The sequence below is a fragment of the Poeciliopsis prolifica genome, unplaced genomic scaffold, assembly GCF_027474105.1.
Source record: "Poeciliopsis prolifica strain line A6 unplaced genomic scaffold, Auburn_PproV2 SCAFFOLD023, whole genome shotgun sequence".
Lineage (NCBI taxonomy): Eukaryota > Metazoa > Chordata > Actinopteri > Cyprinodontiformes > Poeciliidae > Poeciliopsis > Poeciliopsis prolifica.
Genome location: NW_026562398.1, coordinates 1563501 through 1590094, shown reverse-complemented (window position 1 = coordinate 1590094; position 26594 = coordinate 1563501). Strand labels below are relative to the sequence as shown.

Genomic DNA, 26594 nt, shown 5'->3' with positions numbered 1-26594 from the left:
GTAATTTGTCAAACCACCTTTCGCTGCAGTTAGACCTGAAGTTACGTTTGGTAATTTGTCTCCACCACTTTTGCACACTAACACAATGCAGGTGTTGCTCATTCTTGTTTGCAAGACAGATGGAGATCAGTAGGGTAGCAACATCAACATGAAACACTTTGACATTGATAAGTCTTTTGACATCAATGTCCCTACTGAAGAAAAGGGTCTTATATAGCCTGATTATGCTACTAGTCACTACGGTTTTGTCTATTGGCCAAAAAGGTTTCATCTTTCCAAAAAATAATCTTCCTAGATGGGGTATGATGACCTTAAAGTCAGACCCTAAATGCTTAAAATGATTTTATTGTCACCACTATTCTCCAAAAGCCAGATTTGTGGAGCACCCAACAAAAAGTTATCTTTTCAACACATTTCTCCACTTGAGCAGGGAATTTTTGCAGCTTCTCCAGAGTTACCAAAAGTCTTTTGGTTGCTCCACTGATTTACGCTCTACTTGCCAGTCTTATCAATTTCATAACCTGTTTTTTGGCCTAACCCTGCTTCTACCGGCTCCCCAACTTTATCTGATAACTGTTTGGTTTGTTTATCAGTCTTCGTGATGTTTACTTTCCAGTAACTTTCTCCCACAAACCTCTAACCTCTATTTAATTATAAAGTATTGACAAAAGGCGAACTGCATTTACATATTGAGTGACTGCTGAAGGAACATAAAAGATAAAGGGGACTGAACACAACTGCATTCCACAAAAACCCTGTTTCCGTTTTCTTTAACTTTATTAGGTCAACTTTATTAGGTAATAGGTCAACTTTGTGTTGACCTATTACATAACATCCAAATAAAATATGAGGGTTTATGGTTGTAATGTTACAAATTGGTGGTAAAACATTGACCTTAAGAACCCCAAGTGAATCATGTTTACTAATGATATGAATTCTGGAGGCAGAAAGTGTTTTGGTCTACATTATATTTTGGTGTATTTTGCCAGGCACACTTTTATGAACATTGTTTGAAAACTTTTCTCTTTTTTCTACAACTATTTTGTTTTGCCTATTATGTAAACTCCCACCCAAAATTGAAGTTTGTGGTTGTAGTGGGACAAAATGTGTAAAAGGTGGGTGTAAATACTCTTTTTGAGGCAGCAGGGGACAAAAAGTGTAAGAAGCTGAAGGAAGTGGAGTTAGAAAAATGCAAAAGTCAACAGGGAGAAAAGGGCAGAAACCATCTAGTCAGTCAGAGGACAAAAAGGGAAAGCAAACAGGGGGTAGAGGGACAGCGTGAGCCAGAGAGGCTGGCAGTTCAATGATGGTGAGAGACAGAACTGATAATAGACCCACGGTGGAGAAAGTGAGATGGATGATCCACCGAAAAATCCAGAGAGTGAAAAAGACAGAGGGAGGAAAAGTCTTAACATGATGTAGGTATCTAACTCATCGTATGTCAGACACCAAGCCTTGAAGACAGGGGTTAAAAAATTAAGTCCACACTCTGAAATATTAAATCTATTTTGGCTTTTAATGAAGGAGAAGTGCATTAAGGAGGAAATAAGGGAGTAGATTATTAAAGAGCGAGGAGAAAAGGAGAAGAAAAGTGGAGAGGTGTGAGCGGGTTGAAATCTGTTCATGGTGTTTTAAATATTAAACCTATTTCAAGTTTAATGAAGTGCAAATACTATAGGGAGAGTCTTAACTGGAATACAGAAAGGAAAGGGGCGAAAGGGGGATCCGATTCATTATTTCAAGTGTTCACCTTTATAGACAGCAGAGACTTGGGGAGAGGAGCACAGGGAAAGAAGGAGAGAACGTTTAGGCAGAAAATAGAGGGCAGCTTTTCAAGCACCTGTCTGCAGGCCTCGGACAAGTCCAGGAAACTCTGCAAGCTCAGGAGGACCGGGATCTGAGCTGGAACAAGTCAAAACATGCAGCTTTAACTGCAGGGCTCCTGAGATCACATGCAGGAACAGGACACGATTCTGCGGAAAAATTATTTCATGTTTGTTGGGTGTTTTTTTTTTTTTTTTCCCTTTTTCTTCAATGTGCGTCCGTGGGTAGGTGTGAGTTTGTGAGATGTTGTTTTGTATCGGTGGTTGGGGAGGGGAACTCTGAGGCCACAGAGCAGAGAGGAAGAGAGTCAGATAAAGATGTTGGATTTCAAAAAAGATTCTCGATGTAATCAATGTGCAACAGCTAGAGGGAAATGGAAAGAACAGCCCACGTGTGATTAACTGTTCACGTCTACATAATCAGATGCTCTAAGCTTTGTGTATGTGTGGATGTGTATCACACTGGCCATGTACCGGATTGCCAAAATCCCCCAAGCTGCTGGTAAAGGTCACCGTATGCATGGGTGTGTGTGCGTGCGTGTGTGTGTATTTGTGTGTTTTAATATCAGCAAAGAGTACAAACAAAAAGTATTTCCAGTGCTGTTATTATGTGGGATACAGATCAAGTTTGGTGTTTGCCCAAAGACGAACAGCAGGAGGGGAGAAATCAATTTTTAATTCATGTTTTTGTCTACATGGTTTCTCGGTTTTACAGCGAAATTTTAGATCTGCCTCCAAAAAAAAAACCAACTGTTTGAAGGATGGACAGATGACTCTTTAAAATTAGAAGAAGCATTTAATTTTAAAATAGAAAAAAAAATAAGAATTTGGCTATGCTCATAAGTTTTCTTGGCACTTATCAATTAAAACCTTGTGATGATGTTTTGAGAAATTACTAAACAAACAAACAAAAAAAGAAAGGATACATGTATCAAGAGCAGGCCACATTCTTAACGAATGAGGTTATTTTTATATTTTGAGTGTTTGTCTTGCTGTGGGAACCTGTATTATAATTCTGAATTAGCAGCTTCCTGCGAGAAACTAAGGCTCAGTGTTTTCCAGAGGAATATAAAATGAACACATTTTAAATCACCAACCAGAAATCAATGCTCTGAAAAAAGAAAGTCAATGGTTTTCTTCCTTCTCGCCAAGTTAGGTTTAACTTTCATAAGAGAAATCCTCCTGGGAGACATTTCAGCTGCACTGATATTGTTATAATATTGGATAATGTCACTAAAACAGAGCATGTTTACTTTAGTTTCTTCCACCCAGAAACTGAAGATCAGAAACTAAACTTAAAGATAGAAAAACCTCAGAACTTAAAGCTTTCCAAGTAGCCTTGGAAGGTATATTCTTACAAACCATGACGTAGAAAGCCTTCAGCATGTTTCATAGGAAGCTATGGGCTCAGACTGATGATCTTAGACATTAGATTCAAGTAGATAATTTCTCTGACATCTATGAGATGTACAGAACAATTATGTTAGTAAATGTGCAATGTAAAGTGATAAAATGCAAGTAATTCTTTTCTACTGCAATGATTTGGCAAATATACTTTGATAAACTTACCTTACAGAAGGTAAGTTTTTGTATTTGTTGAAACAGCAAAAAATGAGACAGAAAGTAAGCTCCTCTGCTTACTATCTGCAGTATTCTCAGCCAATAAGAGCCAGGAGAAGATCTCATCACTTGTCAATCGTCAATCCACTATGCTACAGCTCCTTCCCCACAACCTGGATGGCCATGAATGTGCAGGCTAGTCAGCATGACAGTGGATAAACAGTTTTTATTAACCATCAGAATGGCTGCAGGGTGTGCAGGTCTGTGATTGACTGCGCTAAGACCCTCCTCCTGACTTTGATTGGCAGTTCCAGGAGCAGTGCATTTCTGCAGATAGCAGTTGGACCACAGGATGGAGCCAGAGGAGACTGATGACATAGTGACAGTTTTTTTACAAATATGTGCAAAACATGTTTTTTAGAAACGCTACCTGCCGCAGCTTTAATTTCAGCTGCTCTGTTTTGCAAGCTTTCTTCATGGACTTTCACTGTGGCCGCTTCTCACAATTCAAATCTAACCATTACGCACATACCTCATTTCTATATGCAACCTTAGATTGTTGTGTACCCTGGATTTGTTGAACCTTTTTCAAAGTACTGAGTTCTTAGATTTTTTTTATTTTTGGATCACATGTCAAAGAGCAGAGAAGTATAACCTGAACAACTTGAACAACTCAAAGCATCTCAGTATGGAGTGCAAAAATGACTGAACAACTTCTTTATCTCACTCAATGGAAAAACCAACCCCCTGTTTCTGCTAACGTTTTCAGATGTTGCAGATAATGAGATCAACATCAGATTGGTAGCAACACCTCATGCCACAAGACATGGCGTAAAGAGGCACCACCATTTCTTGTGAAAGTGAAACCTATATCATGAATGTAGTCAGCTTGATTTTGGTCAAATGTAAGCTATTGTAAGCAAGTCAAGCTCAGCATCATAAGGTTGACACCATATTTCTGTTTTGAAATATGAAAGACAAGATACAAATATTTTGCAAACATTGTAAGGAGTGCATTACTTTGCCATAGGATGCAATAATTTCTGATCCAGGATCAGAAATTATTTTGCACTAATTTCTGATCCCAGATTTGAGAGATATAAAACATCATGTTTGTAAAAACAAAAAAATATGCATTCACCCCCCCCCAAAAAAAAAAAAAATCAATCATTGCATTTTTTTCTCATTTTGTTCTTATGAAACCATCATCATGAATCATCTCGTGTTTGATGTATTTATTGTTCCTAATGTAATTAACAAAACAGCAACAAACTGTCACTTAGATGTTCAAAGGTAGGAAAGCATTGCGACATCAAAATGAGTTTTCTTTTAGGTAAAAAACGCACAGGAAACTTTCTGGTTCCAAACCATAGGGTCTGTACAGGGTGTAGGGGTAATGACTGACTATTTGCTTCAGTGATTATAGTGAAGTGTCAGCACAACTAATTCCAAAGGCATGAAAAGAATGCTTTAAAAAAAGTAAACATATTATGAAATGTTTGACACCTTTATTTGGTTGTCTTATGGTAAAGGAAGTTATTTTATCAAGATTTCTGGAAAGCTTGTTACAAACAGACAGAAAAGTCTGTTTTTTTACAGTAAAACTCATCAGGAGTCCAGCTGTAAATAAATGGAAAGCTCATTGCAGCTAAATGTAGCAATCAGCTACTGAATTTTAATGGGCAAAATTGTATTTTGCTGTCGTTTTCTTACTTATTTGTCAAACTTGACTGGAAAATGTAAATTTCCCTGTGTTTTGTAAATGAGCTGCTAAATTAGTTTAAACTGCAGCGATGCCAGCAGGAGAAAAACACTGCATATTTAAAGCAGAAATTTTTAGCCGGGGATAAATTTGAAAAATACCAGAAACTAAAATTGTTAATTAATTTGACAAATTGCTAATTATTTATTTATAGATCACAAAAATCTGAAATAAAAATGGAATTTACAATAAAATGTATATGTATACTATTTATAGGAAATAAATGAATAAAAATAATTAAACAAGAAATAAAAGTTTCACATGAGCCACCAATAACTCTTGAAATTCAAAATGTTTGCCTTAGATGTGCAGAAATGTTTTTCTTGAGGTCTTAGAGAAGCAGCTGAAGCAGCAGGGGCCAAACTAAAAATAATATCAGGTCATTATTTAAAGGATTGTGAAGAAAAAAACAGTCACAGCAGAGACTATTTAAAGCTCTCTTTGTCAAAATGTGTCACCTACAATAATTTACTTGGGAGGAAAATATACACATGAGCATTTTGTATGAAACGATGATTTCCTCACATGTAATATTTCAAACATGTGTCTCAGTAGGCAAGGTGAGTCTAAGAAATGACGAGATCAAACCAGAGAAGCAAGCCAGAGAAAAGGCAGCTGGACGCTTAGAGGCCTTGATAATGACGTCCAATAACCACAGCAGATGTCAGTGGGAGAAGAGGATCCGAAGAAAACAAATCCTAATTCCTGCAGCTGTTTATGTCAACATGGCCACATTTTCATACAGATGCATTAAAGTCTGTGTGCTAATATGCCAAGCCTTCACACAGGCATGCATTAATGGTGGATTGGAGTAAACTAGCTAAGCCCTCGACCAAGCCGCCCCGCTTTGTGTGTCACATGGTCATTTCTAACAGCAGAGCATGGACACTGATTACAGATGAATGAGAGGGAGGGAGAAAGACAGTGTGTAGGCACTTTTCATCAATAAAGAATGAAGCAATTAAGCTAATCTCAGACCGAAGGTGCCCTTTCTCCCCCAGACGAGCCCTTCATGGAAACTAACAACTGGACTCCATGGAACATATTTTCCTCCCCAATCCAAATGTCTCTGAATGTGAAGATTAGGCAGAGCTTCTTCGAAACCACCAGAGAATAAAAAAAAGTTGACATTGTTAGTTAACTGACCGGTCAAATGCCTATCTAAACATTTGCCTTGTCTTGAAGCAAGCAAACTCAGAGGCAGCCCAGATTTCAATTTAGTGGATTTTTAATGCACAATGACTGTGAAAAACTGGATCGTTTTCATTTATTTTGTAACCTCACTGTCCTGTATTGTCAGATGAACAGTGTCAGTTGCAGAGAAATACTCTGATTGCACCATCTTTAGATTATGAGCTATAGGACTAAGGCCAGCATTGGGTGCTTAGGAGCTGAGTAACCTGCCAAGCTGTGAGTCAGAGTGAAACCGAGATAAAATGTTTTGATGAAAATCTGATCAAGCAAAAAAAAAAAAAAAAAAAAAAAAAAGAAAAAAAAATTCTCATCTCAGACAGAAGTACTGGGAAAAAAAATTCATATAATCTTTTGATGTCAACTTTGAGGATCATTTATAAACCAGTGTTTTAAATAAATATTTTGTGATGTTGTTGCTTTACTCTAAACCAAATCTTGTTCATGTCTCAAGAATACCACAAAATTATTTGAGCCCCTAAGATTAGGCCACTGAGTGTTTTTTTTATGACTTAACTGGAAGACAAAATACACATTCATTCATTCAATACTCTAATTCCATGTTGTTGGCCAGATATAGGACAACTAAAAAGTAATAGGCCTGATTTTTGTCATTATTACCCTTAATTTCATCAGTAAAATCCCATTGAAATTAAATAAATCTCTTTAACAAGAGACTATATGGTCAAGACTGGCAGAACACAGAGTTTACATAACATTCACAACTAAACAAAACATAAAGCTAAAGCAAAAAAAGTGATTACTGCCTGAAGGGTAGAATTAAGTATCCGCAAGTGGCCTGTATAAAGTTTGATGTTAAACCTGATTGTGGTGCTGTGGCATGACCTTAAAAAGGCTATTCATTTTCAATAACATCCAATGTGACTGAATTAAAACAGTTCTGCAAGTTTCTCTTTGCAGAACTTTCTCCCCAGAGCTATAAGGTTGTTGTTGTTTTTTTTTTTTTTTTTTTTTTTTTTTAAGTTTTGTTGCCTTTGTGGTCTTTATTTAACAGTTATCAGACAGGAAAGAGGCTTGTGAGAGACAAGGTCAAATGTCATCAGGTCGGGCCTCAAACCTGTGACTGCCGCGATGAGGATTTACACCTCAACATCAACAGTGCTGCACCTTAGGACAGGTTGCTTAACTATGGTTTTTGTTAAATCAATGAATGCATTATTGAAAAACAATGCATTTTATGCTTTGCTTGAGTTTAAAATTTGTTTCATAATCTGAAACATTGGAAAAAAAGTAGCAAAAAAAGAAATTTGTATGTGAGATTTAATAATGGATTTATCCTTGGCATTGTCTTATTCCTGTGACTGAAAGGTAATTTACTGAAAATTAATTTCTACACTCATTTAATTGATTGCAGTGCCACCCCCACCCGTTGCTGCACGCTGCTGGACAGCTGTTTGACAGTAGGCAACCGCATTTCTCCATCCATACAATAGAGACAAACTCTTCTGATTGTGAAAAATACTGACAGCCACTTTGTGGAAATCATCTATCTCAAAGAAACGAGGTATTATACCTGTAGTTGACAAGCTTCAAGCAGAATTTTATTTAGCAGCTGACTGTAGGCTCACTACCTGAGCAGATTGCCTGACTAAATAAACACCTAATAAATTTAACATCCACAAACACTATTAGCTTTTTAATTATTTGGACCACAGCAACCCACAAATAGTTCAAATCCACAAATACTTGAGACTCATCTAAAAAGACTTTCAAATGTTTATTTAAATAGTTCAAACACCAAATACACCCTAATGGGCATTTATACTCACAGTGGAGACTGTCTTTGCACTGCCGCAGAAGTTTACGTGTGCAGTCTGTCTTATCTCCGCTATTGTAGGTAGAGCTTATTAGCACCAAGGAAAATAAGTGGCACTTCTTGTCTGGCTGCTTTGCAAACATAAGTGAACTGTGTGTCAAGCAGCATTGCGCCAAAGTATTTCAGCTTCCCAAGCTGCATTTTCTTTCAAATATTTTAAATAAAATCCACAAATAGGCACATTTTCCACTGAAAAATTGGAGTTCGATTTCACAGAAGGATTCACAAATAAGTGAATCCATGAATATTGAGCCACAAGAAATATGAGGCTTGTGTATCAGCCAGTCCTACTGATGGAATGGAATAATTAGCTAAAATATTCCAGATAAAGTTCTAATTTACTGAAAAGGAAAAAGGAGATTTCATTTTCACTTTTAATCATGAATTTATTTTTTCGCTTATGTCATAGTGAAGTTGTTACCAAACATTTTTTCTTCTTCAATCCACATTCTGCTGCTACCAGAACAAATAGTTTCGGTCCTCCTGCCAACTGCATCTTGCAAATCTCAACAATATATTAATCCACAAAATCTGATCACTTTCTAATGCTTTGGCCCTTTAACAGGCATGTACATCTCATTTAGATCGTTGACTGGAGGTGACAAAATCCTGGGCTTAAGGAGAATTAAGACTTAAGGACTCTAACGCTCATAAGCCCACCAGAGCCACTGTTTGTACTTTTGACCTACAGTTATTTAGAGTTGTAGACCAATTGGACTCTAGGCTGTAAAACTAAAATGAAAACCAGGATTGCTTGCCAATATGCACAGACACAAACCGCAGCCTCAAAGCTCAACAGTGAAACAATGAAACCTTGAGTGGTAACAAGACGTTTGCTCTTAAATATCAAGTCCATCACTCTGAAGGAGACTCGATTGTTTGAGTCTTTACCCAGATCTTGGCCACAAGCGCTCAAGAATGATTGGTTGCATTTAGGCAAACACCAGGTGAGTCTACACCAGCAGTAACTCTACACTTCCTCTAACCTTCAGGTGGCAAAACACAGCTCTCATGAAACACTGCTTCACCACAGCCCGACTTAAACTCTACCTTCGACCAGAACCATGGCACTGGCCAACGGGCTTATTTGTACCATTTACCTAAGTGGTTATGCATTGATGTCTGGCAATCTGAGACTCAAGACAAGTTGTACTCAAGCAAAGTAATAAGGTCCAACTGCGGGTCATAAAATCAGGGACTGAAGACACGTCAACTAGAGAAGACAAACACTTCATAGCCCACAAGCATGCACCGTTCAATTCCCATTTCCTTCTTGCTCCTCTGTATTTTTGTTCTCTCTAATTACCCCTCCAATCTAACGCTCTCTCTTTCTCTTCCATCTTCTCGCCCTTTCCAGAAGGTCCTTCCGTAAACCCCAGAGAGAGGGGGAGGAGCCCGGGATGGCGAGGACGCGCTGGTAATCCGTGCAGTGACCCAGGTCAATTCAATTATCCTGTTTTCTTTCACTGCGCGACGTGTGTGCCCATTTCACAGCCAACTCCCTTAATGCGCCCAGGATTAGCTTCTCTTACTTTTAATAATCTACCTATTGACGCCTTGGGCCCACAACATGCACACAGACGCACAAACACCCACAGGTAACTTTATCATGTATAAGTTTTGGAGAAGAAGAACTCACTAAACAGTTCTGCAAGGTCTTGGATAAAAAAAAAATAATAATCTCAATATAAATATCCATTCACCATTGTGTTTGTGTACACATTTTCTTGTCTGTGTAAGTGGGAGTGTGGCTTAAATAAACTGCAGTAAAGAAAGGATTGTATCATTCAGCTGCATTTACACAGGCTTCACCTCACACCTTCAAGATCTGAGATAATCATCTTAGGCCTGACACGTTAGTGTATAATCTCGCTAATCACAATGCCGGAGGAGAGAAAAAAGAAAAGAGGTCAATTTCTACAAACTGTGCAAAGATGATTTTTCTGTGGGTTTCTGATGCAGCACTGCAGGATGCAGATAGTATCACACACACGAGTTCAGCTGAAGCCAGCCGTTGACCAGTTGGTTAAACAGTCTTACAGATAAATTAGATTTTGCCACAGTTAGGTGTTGAGACAACAGTTTCACCCAATTATCTACCCTAATCTTATAAACTCACCAGACTGTCGGCAATTACATTCAATGAAAACAAACTTATAGCCCACAAGATGAAAAAAAATAAATACATTTAAAAAAATGTAAAATTGTAGCACCGCCTCCTCGAAGTCATCAAACCAGCGGCCCACATCCGGAGATAAAAAGCTTTTCTTTTGACCTTCATTCATCCTTTCAAGTCTTTTCCGCTCAATGTTGAGACCTTTAACTGTTAATCTGAACAACGATTAGCCACTAAACACCTGGTTTGTTTTGCCTATTGCTTAAATACCTTTTCTAAAAATAGAAAGATGCTCCACTCCAGCTAATTCTCGGAAGTCGGATTTTGTAATAAACCTATGTAACTGTCTCGGCTGCAGGTTGGAAAAGCAGGACTTCCTAATGACCAAACAACCTGTTATCAACACAAGCTATCAAAATGTGTGTGTTCAAACATAGAAATTCACCAGTAAAATGTATGTGACTGATTTAATTTATGCACCAAAATTGCACCATTTTGAGGTTGGCCTGCCAATCACACACTCAAAAATATCATTTTTTTCTCATCAGTGAAGGCACCATGTATGTTGGAATAACAACACTCTGCAGTGTGGAACCTGAAGTTGAAGATTTAAAGTGGAAATTTTCGGTGTTGCCGGATGTCACATGAACAGAAAACCTGCAAAAAGATATTTTAGATGAAAAAAGTTACACTGGGACATGGTACTTTTGTCAAATTGGCGAAGGAACTAACTGACCTCTTGTATTTCGTATTTGACTAGACATGGTTGGAAAGCAATAACATTTTATTTTGACTATTTATTTGTTAATGTTTTGTAAAGAGAATTTGAAATCAGCTAAAATCAGTACCAGTAAGCCAGAGCGTAAACCCAAGACTGGAAGTCAGTCACAAGTCTCACAAGCTGAAGGAAGTGGGAAGAGTTTATGTCGGCTTTGACCACAAACCAACTATACTGGATTTTAAGAAAAAAGTAAAGAAACCTCTGATTTTCTAAGGTGGAGCTCTGATTTCAGTGTCATTTAAATTGCATTTTCAACCTGTAACTTAAAAAATATTTCATTACAACATTACAATGCACACTGAACATTGTAGGAAGGGCTGGTCTTACCTGGAATGTCCTGGCCGTTGTAGTTCCAAGCAGTGACAGCTAGCATGGAGGGCAGAGGAGATCCAGGCCTACTGTCCCTCTCTCTTTCCCGGTCCCGCTGCCGATCCCAGGTTCTTTCAGACTGCTGGGTGATATGTCTGACTGTGTCCTTGTTCTTCCGGTTCTTCCTCCGACCGGACCCTGATAGGGGCTGCCAGGGCCCTTCAGCACCTCCACCACTAGTTCCCCCTGCCCCTTGTTCTACTTGGCTTTGGGTTGACCCCTTGGGAGTGTCCCTTGGATGAGAAGAGGAGGCAGGGGAAACCTGTTCTTCTTTGACATTGACCGGCCTATAGTCATGAGGCCAGGCGGGTTGAGAGTCATGGCATACTTCCTCCTGGCTCTCATGGCTCTTAGGGGGTTCTTGGTCCTCCTTCCCATACGTGCTGCCTCCCTCATGGCAACTAGCAATGGCTGAATCTCCGGAGGAGTTGGCTGGACTAGTTCGGCGTGCCAGCCAGGGAGAGGTGCTGCGACCAGAAATGATGGACGCCAAAGCTTCAGAGGCTATACCTACTATCCCACCCCCTCTCCCCAAACTAGCTCCTGGAACACCCCCTGCTCCAGCTAGACCGACCCCTCCTCCATTCCCAACTACACCACTTCCTCCTCCTAAACCTGCAGCAACAGCTCCCATTTCAAAGTCAGCCAGCTCATCGGCCATCTCTGAGCGGATGCTGATGTCAAGAGCGGCCTTGATGAAGCTGTGGCAGGCCTGGACGATGTCCGTCATCTGCAGGTAACTGGCGGCCGACATGACCTCAATCACATTCTTACTGGTAAGGGCAAGGTGTGCTGAGTACATGAAATCCAAGATGGCTTTGAAGCCGGTCGCCGTCACGATGTCGAGGTGTGTAACAGTAGTCTGATGGGGAGGCTCGGCTCCTTTCTTAACCTGCAGGATGTAAAACAAACCCCTTTACTTTTTATTGTAATGAGAAAGTGATGGAAAAATAAACATGTACTCCCCCTGAATTGTTTTATGAAATGCAGTCCCTCACCTGGCAGTAAAGAGTCTTGAAGTAGCGTGAGGAGCCCAGAAGGACGTTCTTATGGGCCTTGAAGATCTTTCCGTCCACGATGACACAGGCATCACAAAGGATGCCATGCTGCCTCTGCTCATTGAGCTCTCTGAGGAGCTGACGGTAGTGAGATGAGATCTCCATGTCCTCCTTCCTGTTGTTCATCTGTGTAGCTGAACAAAAGCCTCTCCTCAAAACATCTGTGTGGAGATAAAAGAAGACATACAAACAATAAGCAAAGGATCTGGTGTGCCTCAAAATCAAAAGTGTACGTCAGCAGAAATGTATAGCAAGGAGGAAAATCGATCTAAGACTTTTAGGGCATTTATCGAGAAAGAAAGATCTGTTTTATACATTTCTTCAAAATATGCATCAAAATCAATAAAATATAAGTGCTGGACTGATATTAATTGATATTTTGGTACTTATACAAATTCATACAGTGTTCACACATACGGTGCTGATGACACCCCCCACTAACACTACTTCTTTCAGTAGTTTGTATCCATTTTTAGCAGATTTGTAGGTGACAAGAAGGTGAGTTCTGGGTCACGGGTCATTCTTCCATGTTCTATTCACGGCTTTATGTCACAGAGATAAAAACACCAACTGCTAAAGTAAAAAAATGTTAGGTTCAGTCAACATCTGTACCAGCAAATATAAATGTGGATGCCACAGCAGCACAATATGTTGAACTGCAATCATCATTCCCTCACCAATGTTTGCAATATGACTTTTTTCATGCACTATTTGGTGGAGTATTATATTTCAAATGAAATGCATACAAATTTGGGATACTAGTGATATGTTTAGTCTGTTGGTCAGACCTACTGATTTTATTACCCACGCCTAATTTGCATTTTTTGTGTTTGGATGTAAAGATATTTAAATTCAGTACATTCGTATAGTTTATAGTTTTAGGCAGAGCCTAAATGGTTTTGTTTTTATGCAAAATAAGAGGAGAAAAATAATTTAACTGAGGTAGTCTCTAAAGATGAGAATATGTGAGCAATGACTGTGACATAAAAACAAAGACATCAATAGAAACCACATCTCCACTACTTGAGTTTGATGTCTAAAAAAAGCCTGAGATCGAATAATCAAATATCTCTGTTTATGAAGTGCTTCTGACAGGTTTGCGTGTGTGTGTGTGTGTGGGGGGGGTTGCGTGTGTGTGCGTGTGCAAGAGAGAGTGTGCCTCAAAATACACTCATTAGAAATGCCAGTTAAAAAGTGAAGCATACGTGCAAAAGCATTTCCGAGGAAAAAGTGAGATGTTTTGCACAGAATGCATTACAATTAATCTCACCAATAAAAAAAATGATCTAAGTTGTTTCTTTAATCTCATTTCGACACAAAACCTGCCCTGTGCACTCCTGAACCTTCACATTAGTGCTTCTGTTGTCCAACACTTCAATGTTGGACAAGAGACCCTTTGTGTCCTTGCTTCAGTCTGAGCAATGAAAACAAATGCTTTATGCCTGGAAAAAGAGGAAACCCACCCTTAACGATTTAGGCCCTTAATTTGCAGGGGTGCTGAATGGTCAGAGAACAGATGATGAAGAAAAAATGGCAGGACAGAAAAACACACTGATAAAAGACTGCAAAAAGGAGACAAAGAAACATGTGAACATCACCATGTCAACCCATGCAGAAGGTGGCAGAAAAGTACGTAAATCCCAGCAAAGGCAAACCTGCACCCACATTCACAGAGGTGACAACAGACACACACTCACGCACACACATCAAGGTAGTGCATTAGCTGGAGCATTAGCAGCCGCCGCTCCCGCTCTTGTCTCAGCGAGGGCTAAATCGCGCGGACGCAGGGTGTTACCAAACGCAGCAGTGATTTGTTTTGGGAACGCTACAGCTGTCAGCTCTCATGGGCCGTTCTGAGAGATGACAGCTCGGGCTGGCCAAGGTGACAGCAGCGTTTGCTCGGGGGCCGGCGCACTTCAGGTCATGTTTAGCAAAGCTCTGCTCAACCTGATGGCTTGTAAGATCAGATAAATCCACATTGTCTCCCACGTCCACTTGGACAAACACACCTCCTATGAACAGCAGTGGACATGCCGACCGAGCGATTGTGACAGCAGCTGAAGCCTTCTCTATCAATGCATGAAACCTTTTTGCTTTGATTGGTGATTCTTGAAGTTATAGAGAGACAAAAAAGCGACAGAAAGAAAAAGGAAAGTTGGATGTGAGCACAGAAAAACAGTGGCCCTGAGAGACTTAAAAGGCAGGTTTTGACACAAACATTTTTTTTTTGTATCCTAGGGCTCACATATTTCTTTGGAAAAGAAATCAGGCTAACCTTGAGATATTCTTTCTTTTCTGTATTGCTCTGACAGAGGTATTGAGAGTCTTCACCTTTCACCTTTGGAGACAAACCGAGAGGCTTTAAAGAGACTGTGCTTGTGCTTGTCCTCTCTCAGGGCCACTTGTGCATTCAACTGCAAAGCCTGCTGTATATGTGAGCTACATTAAACACAAAAGAAATCACTTATTCAAAAGAAGTCACTGATCCACACAGACATATTCCTCCTTTTTTCTTTTTTTTTTTTTTCTGGTCAAAATGAATGGTGTAGCCAAAGGTCAGTGTGCATCATAGAGGATTATGCATCTGGACTAATCATTTAGGTCCACCCACCTGGCCTTTTCTCAGAATTACTCTTAAAATCTCAAATCAATAGTGGAAAATTCTTAAACAAAGGAAGCAAGGGCTAATCATAGCTAGATGAAAATGTTTTTAAAGGAACTCAAGTATTCTGTGAACCAGGTAACAAAAAGAGTATCAGGAGAGAAATTAATTTATAAAATCCTTGTCTCCACACAAACACTGCCATTTCAGTTAACTGAATTTAATCTGAAGCCTCCAAAAGCGGCAAAAGATTTCTATGAAAGAATTTATCTGAGGTAATCAGTGTTACAGTGTGTGTTAATATGAAAATTTTTCTTTTTCATTGACAATGGTAACATCAATGTTCAAGGTTTTGATAGGTTAGTAGGGGGAAAAAGACATTTGAAGAGTTTAATTCTGACATTGGAAAAGTCAGTATTCTTTTTATGCAATTTTTTTATTTCACATTTATAAGCAAATGTTACAAATATCTTTTCGCAAAAAACTTTCTTTCGGAAAATAATAAGCCAGTCCAGGCTTAGAAAGCTGTTTTATAAGATGTAATGTTAAAATGTGTACCCTTTTACCCTTTATGATTTACAGTACTGCCATATTTCCTGTTTTTGTCTGAAATGATTAATGGAAAGTGAAAACATCCACCTGCAGCACACAGTAACCGAAAGGGTGATGGTTTTTGTCATTTTGGGGGACTTTGACTTGTCTTTTTGTTTTGTTATAACAGCAGCCACACATAGTATTCTATACAAATCTTTGCTTTTCACTTTGTGACATTGGTTCAAACATATATGGTGTCCTGTATCATGTGCATCTGCTTCAGCTCACCTGAATCAATAATTAGCATGACTACTTGGAATTTGACAGCATGCTGAGTAGCTCAGTGAGGTGTGTTGGACTACGGATTAATCTAATAGTAAAGGGGAACTGGAGATTGAAACCTCTTATTTAAACCAATAAGGGAGCACAACCAGGCCTTTACCAGAAGAAACTTTTTCTTAAATACTACCTTTAGTAGAGATGGTAATACAGATTTTTCAAGGAGCAGACAAATACTTCAGTCAATGATCCAATGTTACGTTTGTGTGAATTTGTGCACCCATGTTCAGTGGTGCCTCAAATTTCATAAAAGCAGGAATCGGCAGAGGCCAACACAACAGCAGGGACCTGAGAGAGAAAGCCAAGGAGATTTAATCAGATTTATTGCTTCAGCAGACCTGGAGCCAGACTGAATTAGAAGTTGGGTTGAGAAGCGGAGCTTTAATGGGGCATGCTTTGACCTCTAAACTCTTTGCTTCCCTAATTGGCTCGTTTAATTTCAGCATATGCAATTCCCTACAGTCAGAAACCCCTTTTGCGGAGAGACCCATCCCAAGTTCCCCCCATTATATGATACATAAACACCCATCCAGTAAGTTCTACTTTTCAAAGACTTCATCTTAACCCATGAGCTACAGAACCAAAGCCTGCACCTTTCACTTGTACAGCCTTGATTCAAAGCGCATGTTTTTGTGGAAATATACACTTGACACAAGATGGAAAAGCAAGGTGAAATGAACTTGTCAAACATAATCAACTATGGAGAGGGAGAGAGAGGCAGAGATATTTATGTCTAAAGCATTAGCAGTCTCACCAAGGTTGCAGAAACTAAAGCCTGCTTTCAGCATGTCACACACCACAAAAAAGCTTTTCATCCCTCTATGAAATCTTAGCACTATCAAAAAAATAGTGAGGAGGAAGTCATCGGGAGGCAAGCTGACAGTCTGCGGTGCTTATCTGTGGTCCAAAATGACTGTTTTAGTACAGAATGCCACCAGAGTTTCCTAACCCTTGAGATACCAAATCAAAAGTGACCGCCCTTCTTTAACTCCTCCTTTTCCAAATACAGAGAAGTGAGATGATATTCTCCCTCAAACAGGCACACAGAGTCCTCACCTACAAACACACAAACACAAGCTCCAGCTAAAAACATCCACATTTGCACGCTTAACAGAGCCGTCATGGCATCACTAGCTGTTTGTCCTGGTCACATCACGGCAAAGTCACTTTAGGCCCCGGACACAGAGACAGCTAAAGAGATGAGACGTGTGATGGAGCGAGAGAATGGGGCTCCATCCTTCCTGCGTTTCCTTTTAATGCAGCCTGTCCCTCCGAGCCACTTCTCTGCCTCCTTGACCGCACAGGACCGAGGGGAGACGGAGCACAAGGTCCTTCTGGATCAAATACGAAGCAGTACTTTGTTTGATAGGAAAGCTTTTGGAGTCGTGTAAACCTAAGCTTTCAGAAGATGATCTCACACTGTGCTCGTTGTTAATGTCACAGCACTCAAGCCTCTTTTAGATGGGATTTTAAATAAATTTGGCAATGAAAACTTACTTAAGGCATAGTGATTCTTCTGTATGTGTTAACCAAGTCTGTATTAATCAATAGGTACAAAGTTTAATTTCTCATTTCCAAGGAGTTAGTAGGTAGTCAGTATTCAAGCCTTTTTGCTTAATTGCTTAATTTTACTGAAAAAATAATATTTTTGAAGCCTATGTCAAAAAAGGCCTAAATTAAAAATTACCACAATCATTAGGGTTCACTCCAGTTGTATTTCCTAAAAAAGTAATTAATTTGCAGATTATGGAAAAGCAACTCATCAAATCCATTCCACGCATTCCCATTAGATGCTGGTCATTTTGTTCCTTTGGATCATCTCATGTTTGATTCCCTGGGCTATGACAAAGAGCGTTCTTGCAGGGGGCATGTTGTACTGACCATGCTTCAATTTTTAGTCACCTCAGCGAGATTTTCTACAGCTGATTATTTAAAGTAAATGTGGCTGTGTGAATCCAGTGATGGCATGTACCAGCTCAGAGATATTTAGGTAGGAGCGATGCTCTCAATCTAAAAAAAAAACTAAAATCGACTTCCAGGAAAACTCATCTTAACCAGAAGCAATTGAAAAAGGGTGCAATGTAAAATCTTCCCAAAATGTTATGCAGTTATATTTATTTAATTAACTACCAAGAGAATCAAACAACTCCGCCACAAGGGCATAAAATGGTTTGTCTAAAGGAACTAAGACCTGGTTCATATCCTGCTCTAGTGAGTCTTCAGTGATCAGATCATGCCCTGGTGGCTCTTAAAGCAGGTATGTATGAACATGATCAAAATGCACGGAAGATGTTTTCTTTTAGACCACCTCCAAAGGCAGAATGAGACACTTGTATCACTTTTGTTTGGCAGCCTTAATTAAATCCTTCCTGGGACACATTGTGGAAACGCCCACTGAACTGACTCTCCTCAAGCAGCAGAATTACCTGCACAGCTCTTTACCAAAATCAGAAGATTACACAGCTACCTGGAAAGATGTAAAAAAAATAAATCAACAAAATAAACTGTTGGGAAAAGTTTCACTCATCATTCTCAGGTTTGAAAATCTGTTGATATCAAGACATTGCATAAATCACATATTTATTTATTATGTTAGCACAAAATAAAATTGATTCATGCAGTGTCCAAAGTCTTTCTATTTAAAATGAGCAGGAACTTTTGTGCAGCTTAACGTGCATGAACAAATAACGGTGTGCAAGCGAATTATTGTTTTTCTACAAAATGTACTGATTTACGCAAATATGCTCCGCCATATTTGCGTGTTATTAAGTGTTTGTAGGTGAAATACCTACACATTATAAATGCATCTCAGCAATGTTGATGTCTGATTAATGGCATATCTGAAATTATTGAATGAATATTTGCTCTCACATAAACACGGATTTTATTTGTCATGTGTAAATGGTCGTTGCTTTTTTTTTTTTTTTTTTTTTGTACAACAGTATCAACCAAAATGGATGTTAATACCAGGTCTGGTGTTAACCCAACTACAAAATAGAGGCATAAATTGTTAAAGGGACAAGTTGGCTTGAAATCACTGCAATGAAATTCACTTTATTAATTAATTTCATACATAGAAAGTAAGCCTTTTTACAAACTGGGCCCCCAGGACTAATATTTGAAAATACATTTTAGTGAAGATGTTTTGAAAAGTACATTATTTGCTTTCAAGGTAAAGATGTTACTGCTCACATACGAGTTCCATAAATCTAATTTGTTCTTATCTACTAATTGTTATGAATGGCGACAATGACAGCAGCGGTGAGTAGTCAATTGGGAAACATTCAAGCAATGGTAGAGTCCATAGACTCTGTGAGCTAAAAGGTGGCGAGCAAACGCTTACTGATTTAACAGGAACTGATTTGTCAAAAGCCTATAATAGCCTCAGTGGTCCACAAGAGGCTACAACATGCCTATTAAAGCAATGAACTCTCCCCAATCTGAGTCAGAAAAGACAATAGTTTGAGTTTGCTCTCTTTACAAGAGAGGGAAATGACATGGAGGGATCTGTTTTTGGCCGAGGCAAGACCCACAATTATGTAGTTTAGAGCCCACAAACCCAGAGTGTAGATTAAATTAAAAACAAAGATAGACGATTTCTAAAAAGCTGCCCAGCAGAGTCAAGTCAACACATATCAAACTGCATCAAACTTGTGATGGAAAAGCTACATAATTGCAGTATTTCTTCTGAAAGAAAATTTATTTACAGAAAGTTTTTCAGTGATATGATGGTCTCAGAACAACAAAAACTGTTACAAGTTATTTTGATGAAACACTCAAATAATTGTCAGAGTGAAAAAGTGAGGGAGTTATTTCTGATTGTATTAAGTACGGGGTAACAAATCTCTACCCCTTCCCTTACCCGTTGTTGTGTGCTGCCGATTTGCGAGCTGAGAAAGGATGCTACATGCTTACATTGGTTACAAGAACATCAAATTAAGTTGGTTGTAAGTTAGAGCAAACTAAAACATGTACGCATCACTTTTATTGAGGTAACACTCTTGTTGTCAAACGTTACAGAAACATTACTTTCAATGTAGTATAAATACATAATGTTATATATTATAAGGAGTAGGAATAACTGGGTTTATGTTTTAAAATAAAAAGAGTTAGATGATGTTATGGCTTTTTATACTTTTAAAAAAAAAATAAGCACCACTTTATTTTAATCTAATTCATTGTACAGCAAAATTCTTACTACACATTTGTTCAGTTTAACATGATTTTACTTAATCTCAGAGCTCAAATTGTTTGAAAAAAGCTAGCCTTTCCCTACATTGAATGTGGCATTTTCAGGTATTAAAAACGCGTTTTGTTCATCTAATTCACCATAAAAATCTGATTTATGTTGGAATGATTTATTTTAGCTAGACAAGTGCAATAAAATCTGTTTTTAAGAATATGAGGGCAAATGGAGGTCAAGGTAAGGTAGAATAGCTAGGATCTTATGTTGTCAAATATATTAAATCTTCATGCCCAATATTTAACAATTATAAAGTAGGGTTAAAAAAAATCAACATCTTTCATTTTTAGTATATTTTGAAGTCTTTGATTGAGGTTTATACAGCAGCACATTACAAAAGAATATTGAACTAAACAAAAAAGAGAGCTGTCCCTTGCCAAAGTAAAATCAAGTCCCTTAACTTCAACAAGTCACTTTTATTAGACTTCCTACTGTTCACCTATTATGTTCTATACAAAGTTGAATAAATGCTGGAAGACATACTGATGTTCGTTAAGTACGACTACAGTGGTTGCCCTTGAACTGCTGCTATGATCACAGAGAAGGAGCTTCTTTTTTATTTGAGAAAAGAATGAAACCTCAGAGAGACAAAGACGAGCAGAAAACACGAGCACAATCAGATGCAAAAGGGACAGAGTGAAACTGGGGAAGTCAGGAAGAGAGGAGAGAGTGACTCAGGCAGCCAATATTTTTTAAACAGCTTTGCTTCCACTCAACTGGGCATCAAGGCCATTATCCCGGGGTTAATCCCCAATCCGACGGAGCTGGCAGCCTTCCGGGACAAGCCAGGGTGGCAGTCCATCAACAAGGCAGGCGTGGACAAAAATAACACACACTCAAGCGCATGCACATGACAGACACAGGCAGGCATGCAAGCTGCAATTAGAGCAAAACAACCCAAAAAGCTATTAGATGTAAATGGCTTTTTTTTTTTTTTTAGACACTTTGTCATCTTCTTTTCTGTTGAAAATAAACTATTGTTCACGTCTGTCTCTGACTTTTTTTATATATATCTCCCTGCACGTTTTTGTGTTGTCAGTCTCCATTGCTTCTTTTTTCAAACACCCTCCATCTGTCTAAACTCCTGAACGGCTCTAATCATGCCCACATTTTGCTACTCCACCTTTACAACACTCTCCCCTTTCCCTGTCCTCTCTCTGTTAACCTGGACAGTGTCCAAGGAGGCAAGGTGGAAGAAGAGATTGACTCAAAGAAGGATAGCCATGTCATGTGGAGAGGGACCAAAGAGGATATAAGAGGCTTTGGGAGACTTAACACTATTCCCTTCATCCCCTGCTCCGCCCTCCAAGGGTCTTACCCTGCACCCGCTGTACCTGAAACAATACCTCCACCCCTCCTCATTTACACCTGAGGATGTTGGGTTTTCACCACATAAACATTCATCAGACTTCGGGACAGGTCTCTGTCTACAAACAGGCCCGTCCAAGCTTATGACACCAATGTGTCACTTCTGTAGCGCCGTGTCTTCTCACCTTCAGCCACACAGGTGTTAAACCCAATAGTGATCTAATGGAAATCCAGGATGGAAAGGGATCATCCCAGAGTGACCAGAAAGGAGGTGTGATTTTGCTGTAGATGTCGTTCAGACCAGAGTTTCGCCTCATCTTTGATTTCCTGAAGCCACTCAAAAACTACTTGAGGTTTTTTTTTTTTGTTTGTTTTTTTTGAGAGTGGTGAAACTGCTTCCTACCATCTCTGAGACGCCGTTGGCTCTGCGTTTTCTTTGCGCTCGTGGAAGAGTGCGGGAGTGCATATAATTGTGTGGTTTCTGGGCTATCTTTCTCTCTAGGCCCCCTAAGCCTCCTATGTCTCCCGTGGTAACTCCCTGCCTGACGACCCGGGGCTTAGCCTAAATTCTCTCTCTATTAAAAGCTGTGAAACGCAAATAATGAAACATCTCATTACCACTGTCGGAGAACCCAAAATGAAAGGAGGGGGCGAGAGGGAGAGTCAGAGAGGGGAATAGCGATAAAACAACCAAAGAGGGCTGTAGGTGAGAAGATGGGGATAAATGAGCTGCAGCAGAACATGAGGGAGCAGAGCCAGGAGAGGAAAGAAGGGAGGATGCAAGGATGGGAGCAGGTAGCCTCTCAGTGAGTCTTCTGTCATATACATGAGTTACCACCAGTCCAGAGACAGAGTTGGAGTCCTGATGGAGGATGCAGTCACTTGGGTTTATCTATACCCTACTTTAATTCTAACACCTCATTAGCTTTCCATTGCTGTTATGAATGATCAGATGCAATGCATTTCTGCTTATCTATATAAGGAAGGGGGGGAAAAAAACAGGACATGTCTCTGACTATCTTAATTATGTTTAAGAATAATTTGTAGAAATGCATAGAAAAAATGTTGGCTTTTCAACAGAGTCTGATTATCTTCATCTCGATCAGAGATCAACTCATCAAATAAGAATATTTGATAGTTTCCTGATCTACCAAACTGTTTAACACTCTTAGGTGTGCAGGTTGTTCCTGAGTAAATAAGGAAGCTCTATTTCCTACAATATGTTCAAACTTGTTTGCGGTTCATTTAGGCTTTGATGGAGCAATAATTGAATATTTGAATGTATTACAGCAAAGTTGCTCTGTTTTAACCTTTGAAGCCTTTGAAGGAAACATGATGAACAAATGCCACCAATGGAAGCTGTGCAAACTGCAAACATAAGATCATGTTTAACATTTTAGATCAAAGTTAGTTAAAAACAGAAGATCAGAAGTTATCCATGAAATCATAATCCACGTATCTCAAATAAGCCATAGACCTAACTATTTCCATGATAGATTACTTTTTCCACATACCAAAAGTAAATAAATAAAAAGACATCTAACAGAATTTGAGCATTTCTGGTAAGTGGAGGCTGATGGCGTCGAAGGGGATAGGCTCATGTGACAACACTACATTACTCCATGACATCTTCAGCTGCAAAACCCCCATTTGAATCATTGCAACAGACTCATCGACTGACAGTCCAACCTCTGCTAACTTAAAATGAAGTAATCGTAAGGGGAGTTTTAAGACATGATGTTGTAAAATATTAATATGAGTTTATGACTTCAAGTCATGAACTACATATGTGCATGTTTTATGTCCCCTAAAGTTCATCAAATCAATCTATGAAATATTTTTGCCATCCATGTGTGAAAAAGTGTAGGCTTGATATTCCGCTAGAGATGTTCTTTCCTGTTTCTGTTTGACAAATTTCAGGTCTGTCTTCTAAAAGCACACAAAAAAAAGGCTTTGTATTTACAAGTAACAATAAAAAGTCTGCGGACAGGCAAGAACTTTAGCACCTTCCCCATTTTTCCTCCCCTCTTCCAGAAAACTACTCAGCGTCTCTGTGCGTGCCTTGTGTGTCAGCAAGTGTGTATGGACGTCCAGAGCCTCTTGTAGGTCTCATCACGAAACCTGTCACAGCAAAAAAGCAACCTGTCACGACTCAGCCAGACACGACTGTACATGACTGTACCACAAAGAACACAGGCAGCCTGTTCCCAAGCTGTTAAAACAGTCACCAGCTCCAAAGGTCTCAGACAAAGAAACACACACCGAAAGAGAGAGAGACAGAGATGGAGAGAGAGAGAGAAAGAAAGACTAAACAGTACAGAGAAAGGTTGGAGAAAGAAAATAAAAAGGTGACAGAGTGTGTAAATAAATAAAAAAAGATCATATGGTACAAAAATACCAGTCCTCTGGGAATAAATGTCTGAAGCATCTGATGACTGAGAGCTAATTGTTGTTTGTTAAAATGTGCGGCTTCTGAATGACTGAACGATGGTGACTCACTGCTGGTGGCCAGTCGCTCTCTGGTGCTGAGGCGGGTGTCCGTGGACTGTGTGTGTATGTGTGTGTGTGTGTGTGTGTGTGTGTGTGCGTGTGCAAGCAGGGGTAACTTGGTGTGACTGTCACTCCGTCAGACAGCAAACAGAGGCAGCTCTTTCAAATCCACACTGAGCACCAGATTACAATGAACTCATGCACAGAGGGAAGCAAAGAACCAGAGGCTTAAGTGTACACTCGCAAGTTCAACAGGCACGCCCTTCGTCCACCAGCGGCCCCCCCATCCCGTCTTCCTTGGAGCAAATATTAAGAGAGACTTTACTCCCAGCTAATCTAATCCATACACACTCCAAAACCCGCACAGCGCGGAACTTTATCCCACCGGTTTATTCTAATAAACAAACAAGATTCACTTATACCTGTTTTTACTATGTACAAAGCAACAACAACTAAGCAGGAGATATTTACATATAGATAGAAAAGCCTTTATAAAAGCACACTTGTATATAATAGCTCGAGGCTGTGTTGTCAGTCATCAAGCTGATCAAAAAGCAGCTACAATGCAACACTGATAAATCTTGGAGCGCGTCTGTGTATCTGTCCTTCAACGACAGCAGAAAGGGAAAAAAAGGAGGTGAGATAAAGGAAGAGGAATCAAGGGGAGAGAAGAAGAGCATCTAAATATAGAGAGTCTTGCATTTTGGACTCAGAAAAGAGACAGCGAAGGGTGAGGAAGAAAGAAGACGGGATGGAGAGAAAGGAATGGGATGAATGTGGAAGAAAAGGGATGGAAAGACTAGTTCAGTGGACTTCTGGAGAACAGGGCACAGGCATGGTGGAGTTCAATAAGCTGCTCAGTGTATTACTTCAGGTGCTCATCAATGCATAGAGTCAATACTGAAGGTCTGGCCTTTGAATGGGCTCTTCAACAGTTTCAACAAACTGTCCACGGTCCTTAATATGCTGAGTGGAAACCAGGAGCAATCAGCAAAGATGCAAAATCATTAAAGGTCTTTGTCTCTATTGTCTCTGTGCTGTGCCTTGATTGGTTATTTTGCGTGGGACCAGTCCTGCTGTTTTTTGCCAGATATTCTAAATCTACAGTAGCATGCATAAATATGTATCCCCTCTTGAAATCTAACACATTTTATCTTATTAAATACACAAAGTACAATGTGCATTACAATGAACGTACATTGTTAGACCAACACAAAGTAACGCAAACATTGTTAATTTAAAGAAAATACTACATGAATCTTTTCTTTTAAATCTAAATAGTGTGGTGTGCATTGTGTTCAGTCCAAATTAGTCTGATACCTCTAAAACAAAATCTAGTGACACCATTTGGCTACAGAAATCATTCAAATACAGAGAGTACAGTATAACTGCAATCCTAGAAAAACATAGTTATCATCTTGAAAGGTTGGATAAAGACAGACAACAAAAGGGTCCATGGCAACTCCAGAGGAGCTGCAGTGTTACAGAGATTAGGTGGGACAATGCACTGATAGGACAACTGTTAGTCATGCAGTCCAGAAATTTTTTCTATATGGAAGAGAGGCAAGAAGAAAGACATTGTCCTATGAAGAGAGTCATAAGAAGTTCTGTCTATAGTTTTCGATAAGCCATGAAGTAGCACTGCAGATATGTGAGAAGTAGGTGTCGTGTTTACATGGAATCAAAACTGAGCTTTTTGGACAACATGCCGGATGCCAAGTCACTAACTAAATGAAACATGGTGGTAGCAGCATCATGCTTTTCTTTAGCAGGCACCAGCTAGAGTTGGTAGGAAATGCAGTTAAACATCCATAGGGCAATCCTGCAAGGAAACCTGCTGAAGAAGAGATTTACCTTTCAGCAGGACATAGATGGAAACCTTTTAGATCAAAACATATTTGCTTCTTAGATTATCCTTGTCAAACTACAGGGGTAAATAAAATTTTGAATCTATAGCAAGACTTTAAAAATGTTGCTTATACATATTTCTATCTAATCGCACTTCGCAAAGAAGAATGTGCAAAAACTTTCTACAAAGATGCTAGTATCACAATGTTTTGTCTCTAGATGTGCAGACGCCACTTAGATTTGCATTAGAAATTCAATTAAAAGATAGCACTACTTTTACAATACTAAGTTTGCCAAAGAATTAAAATGAAACCATTCATAATTTTCTTTCCACTTTTCAATTCTACGCTTTCACATAAAATCCCAGCAAAATATATTGAAATGTTTGATTTTTACATGACAAAATACAGAAAAACAATGTAAATACTTTTACAAAATAATGTACATAAAAAGAGCTGCATTAAGACTACATAGCAAAGTATCTTGTGCTAAAACTAAATTCCTTGAAAGTAACTGTGGACAGCACATTTGCATGTCTGCCTTAGCCGGATAGCTCCAGGCTACGTTTCTGACTGTGACTGACGAAGATCAAGCTTTGATCGGACAAATGTCTCACCTGGATCCACGGGTTTCTTTTAAGATCTTCTTTTTTTGTCCCCCCAGTACCTCTCCACCTATTTTCCACATCTGTCAATCTGCCTTTTACTCTGGCGGCGTTTATTTAAATGCGCTT

The 26594-nt window shown here is 39.2% G+C and overlaps 1 protein-coding gene across 4 annotated transcripts in view; it reads right to left on the bottom strand.

Moving 5' to 3' along the window:
• Positions 1-26594, bottom strand: part of zbtb46 (zinc finger and BTB domain containing 46) — an 84231-nt gene that overhangs the window by 46885 nt on the left and 10752 nt on the right. For all 4 annotated transcript variants that reach the window (XM_055046273.1, XM_055046276.1, XM_055046275.1 and 1 more), the window contains exons 2-3: positions 12438-12658; positions 11398-12331 (exon numbers count right to left, since the gene is read on the bottom strand). In XM_055046273.1, the coding sequence (XP_054902248.1) occupies positions 11398-12331; positions 12438-12623 (1120 nt within the window). In that variant the 5' untranslated portion in view covers positions 12624-12658. The remainder of the gene's footprint in view (positions 1-11397; positions 12332-12437; positions 12659-26594) is intronic.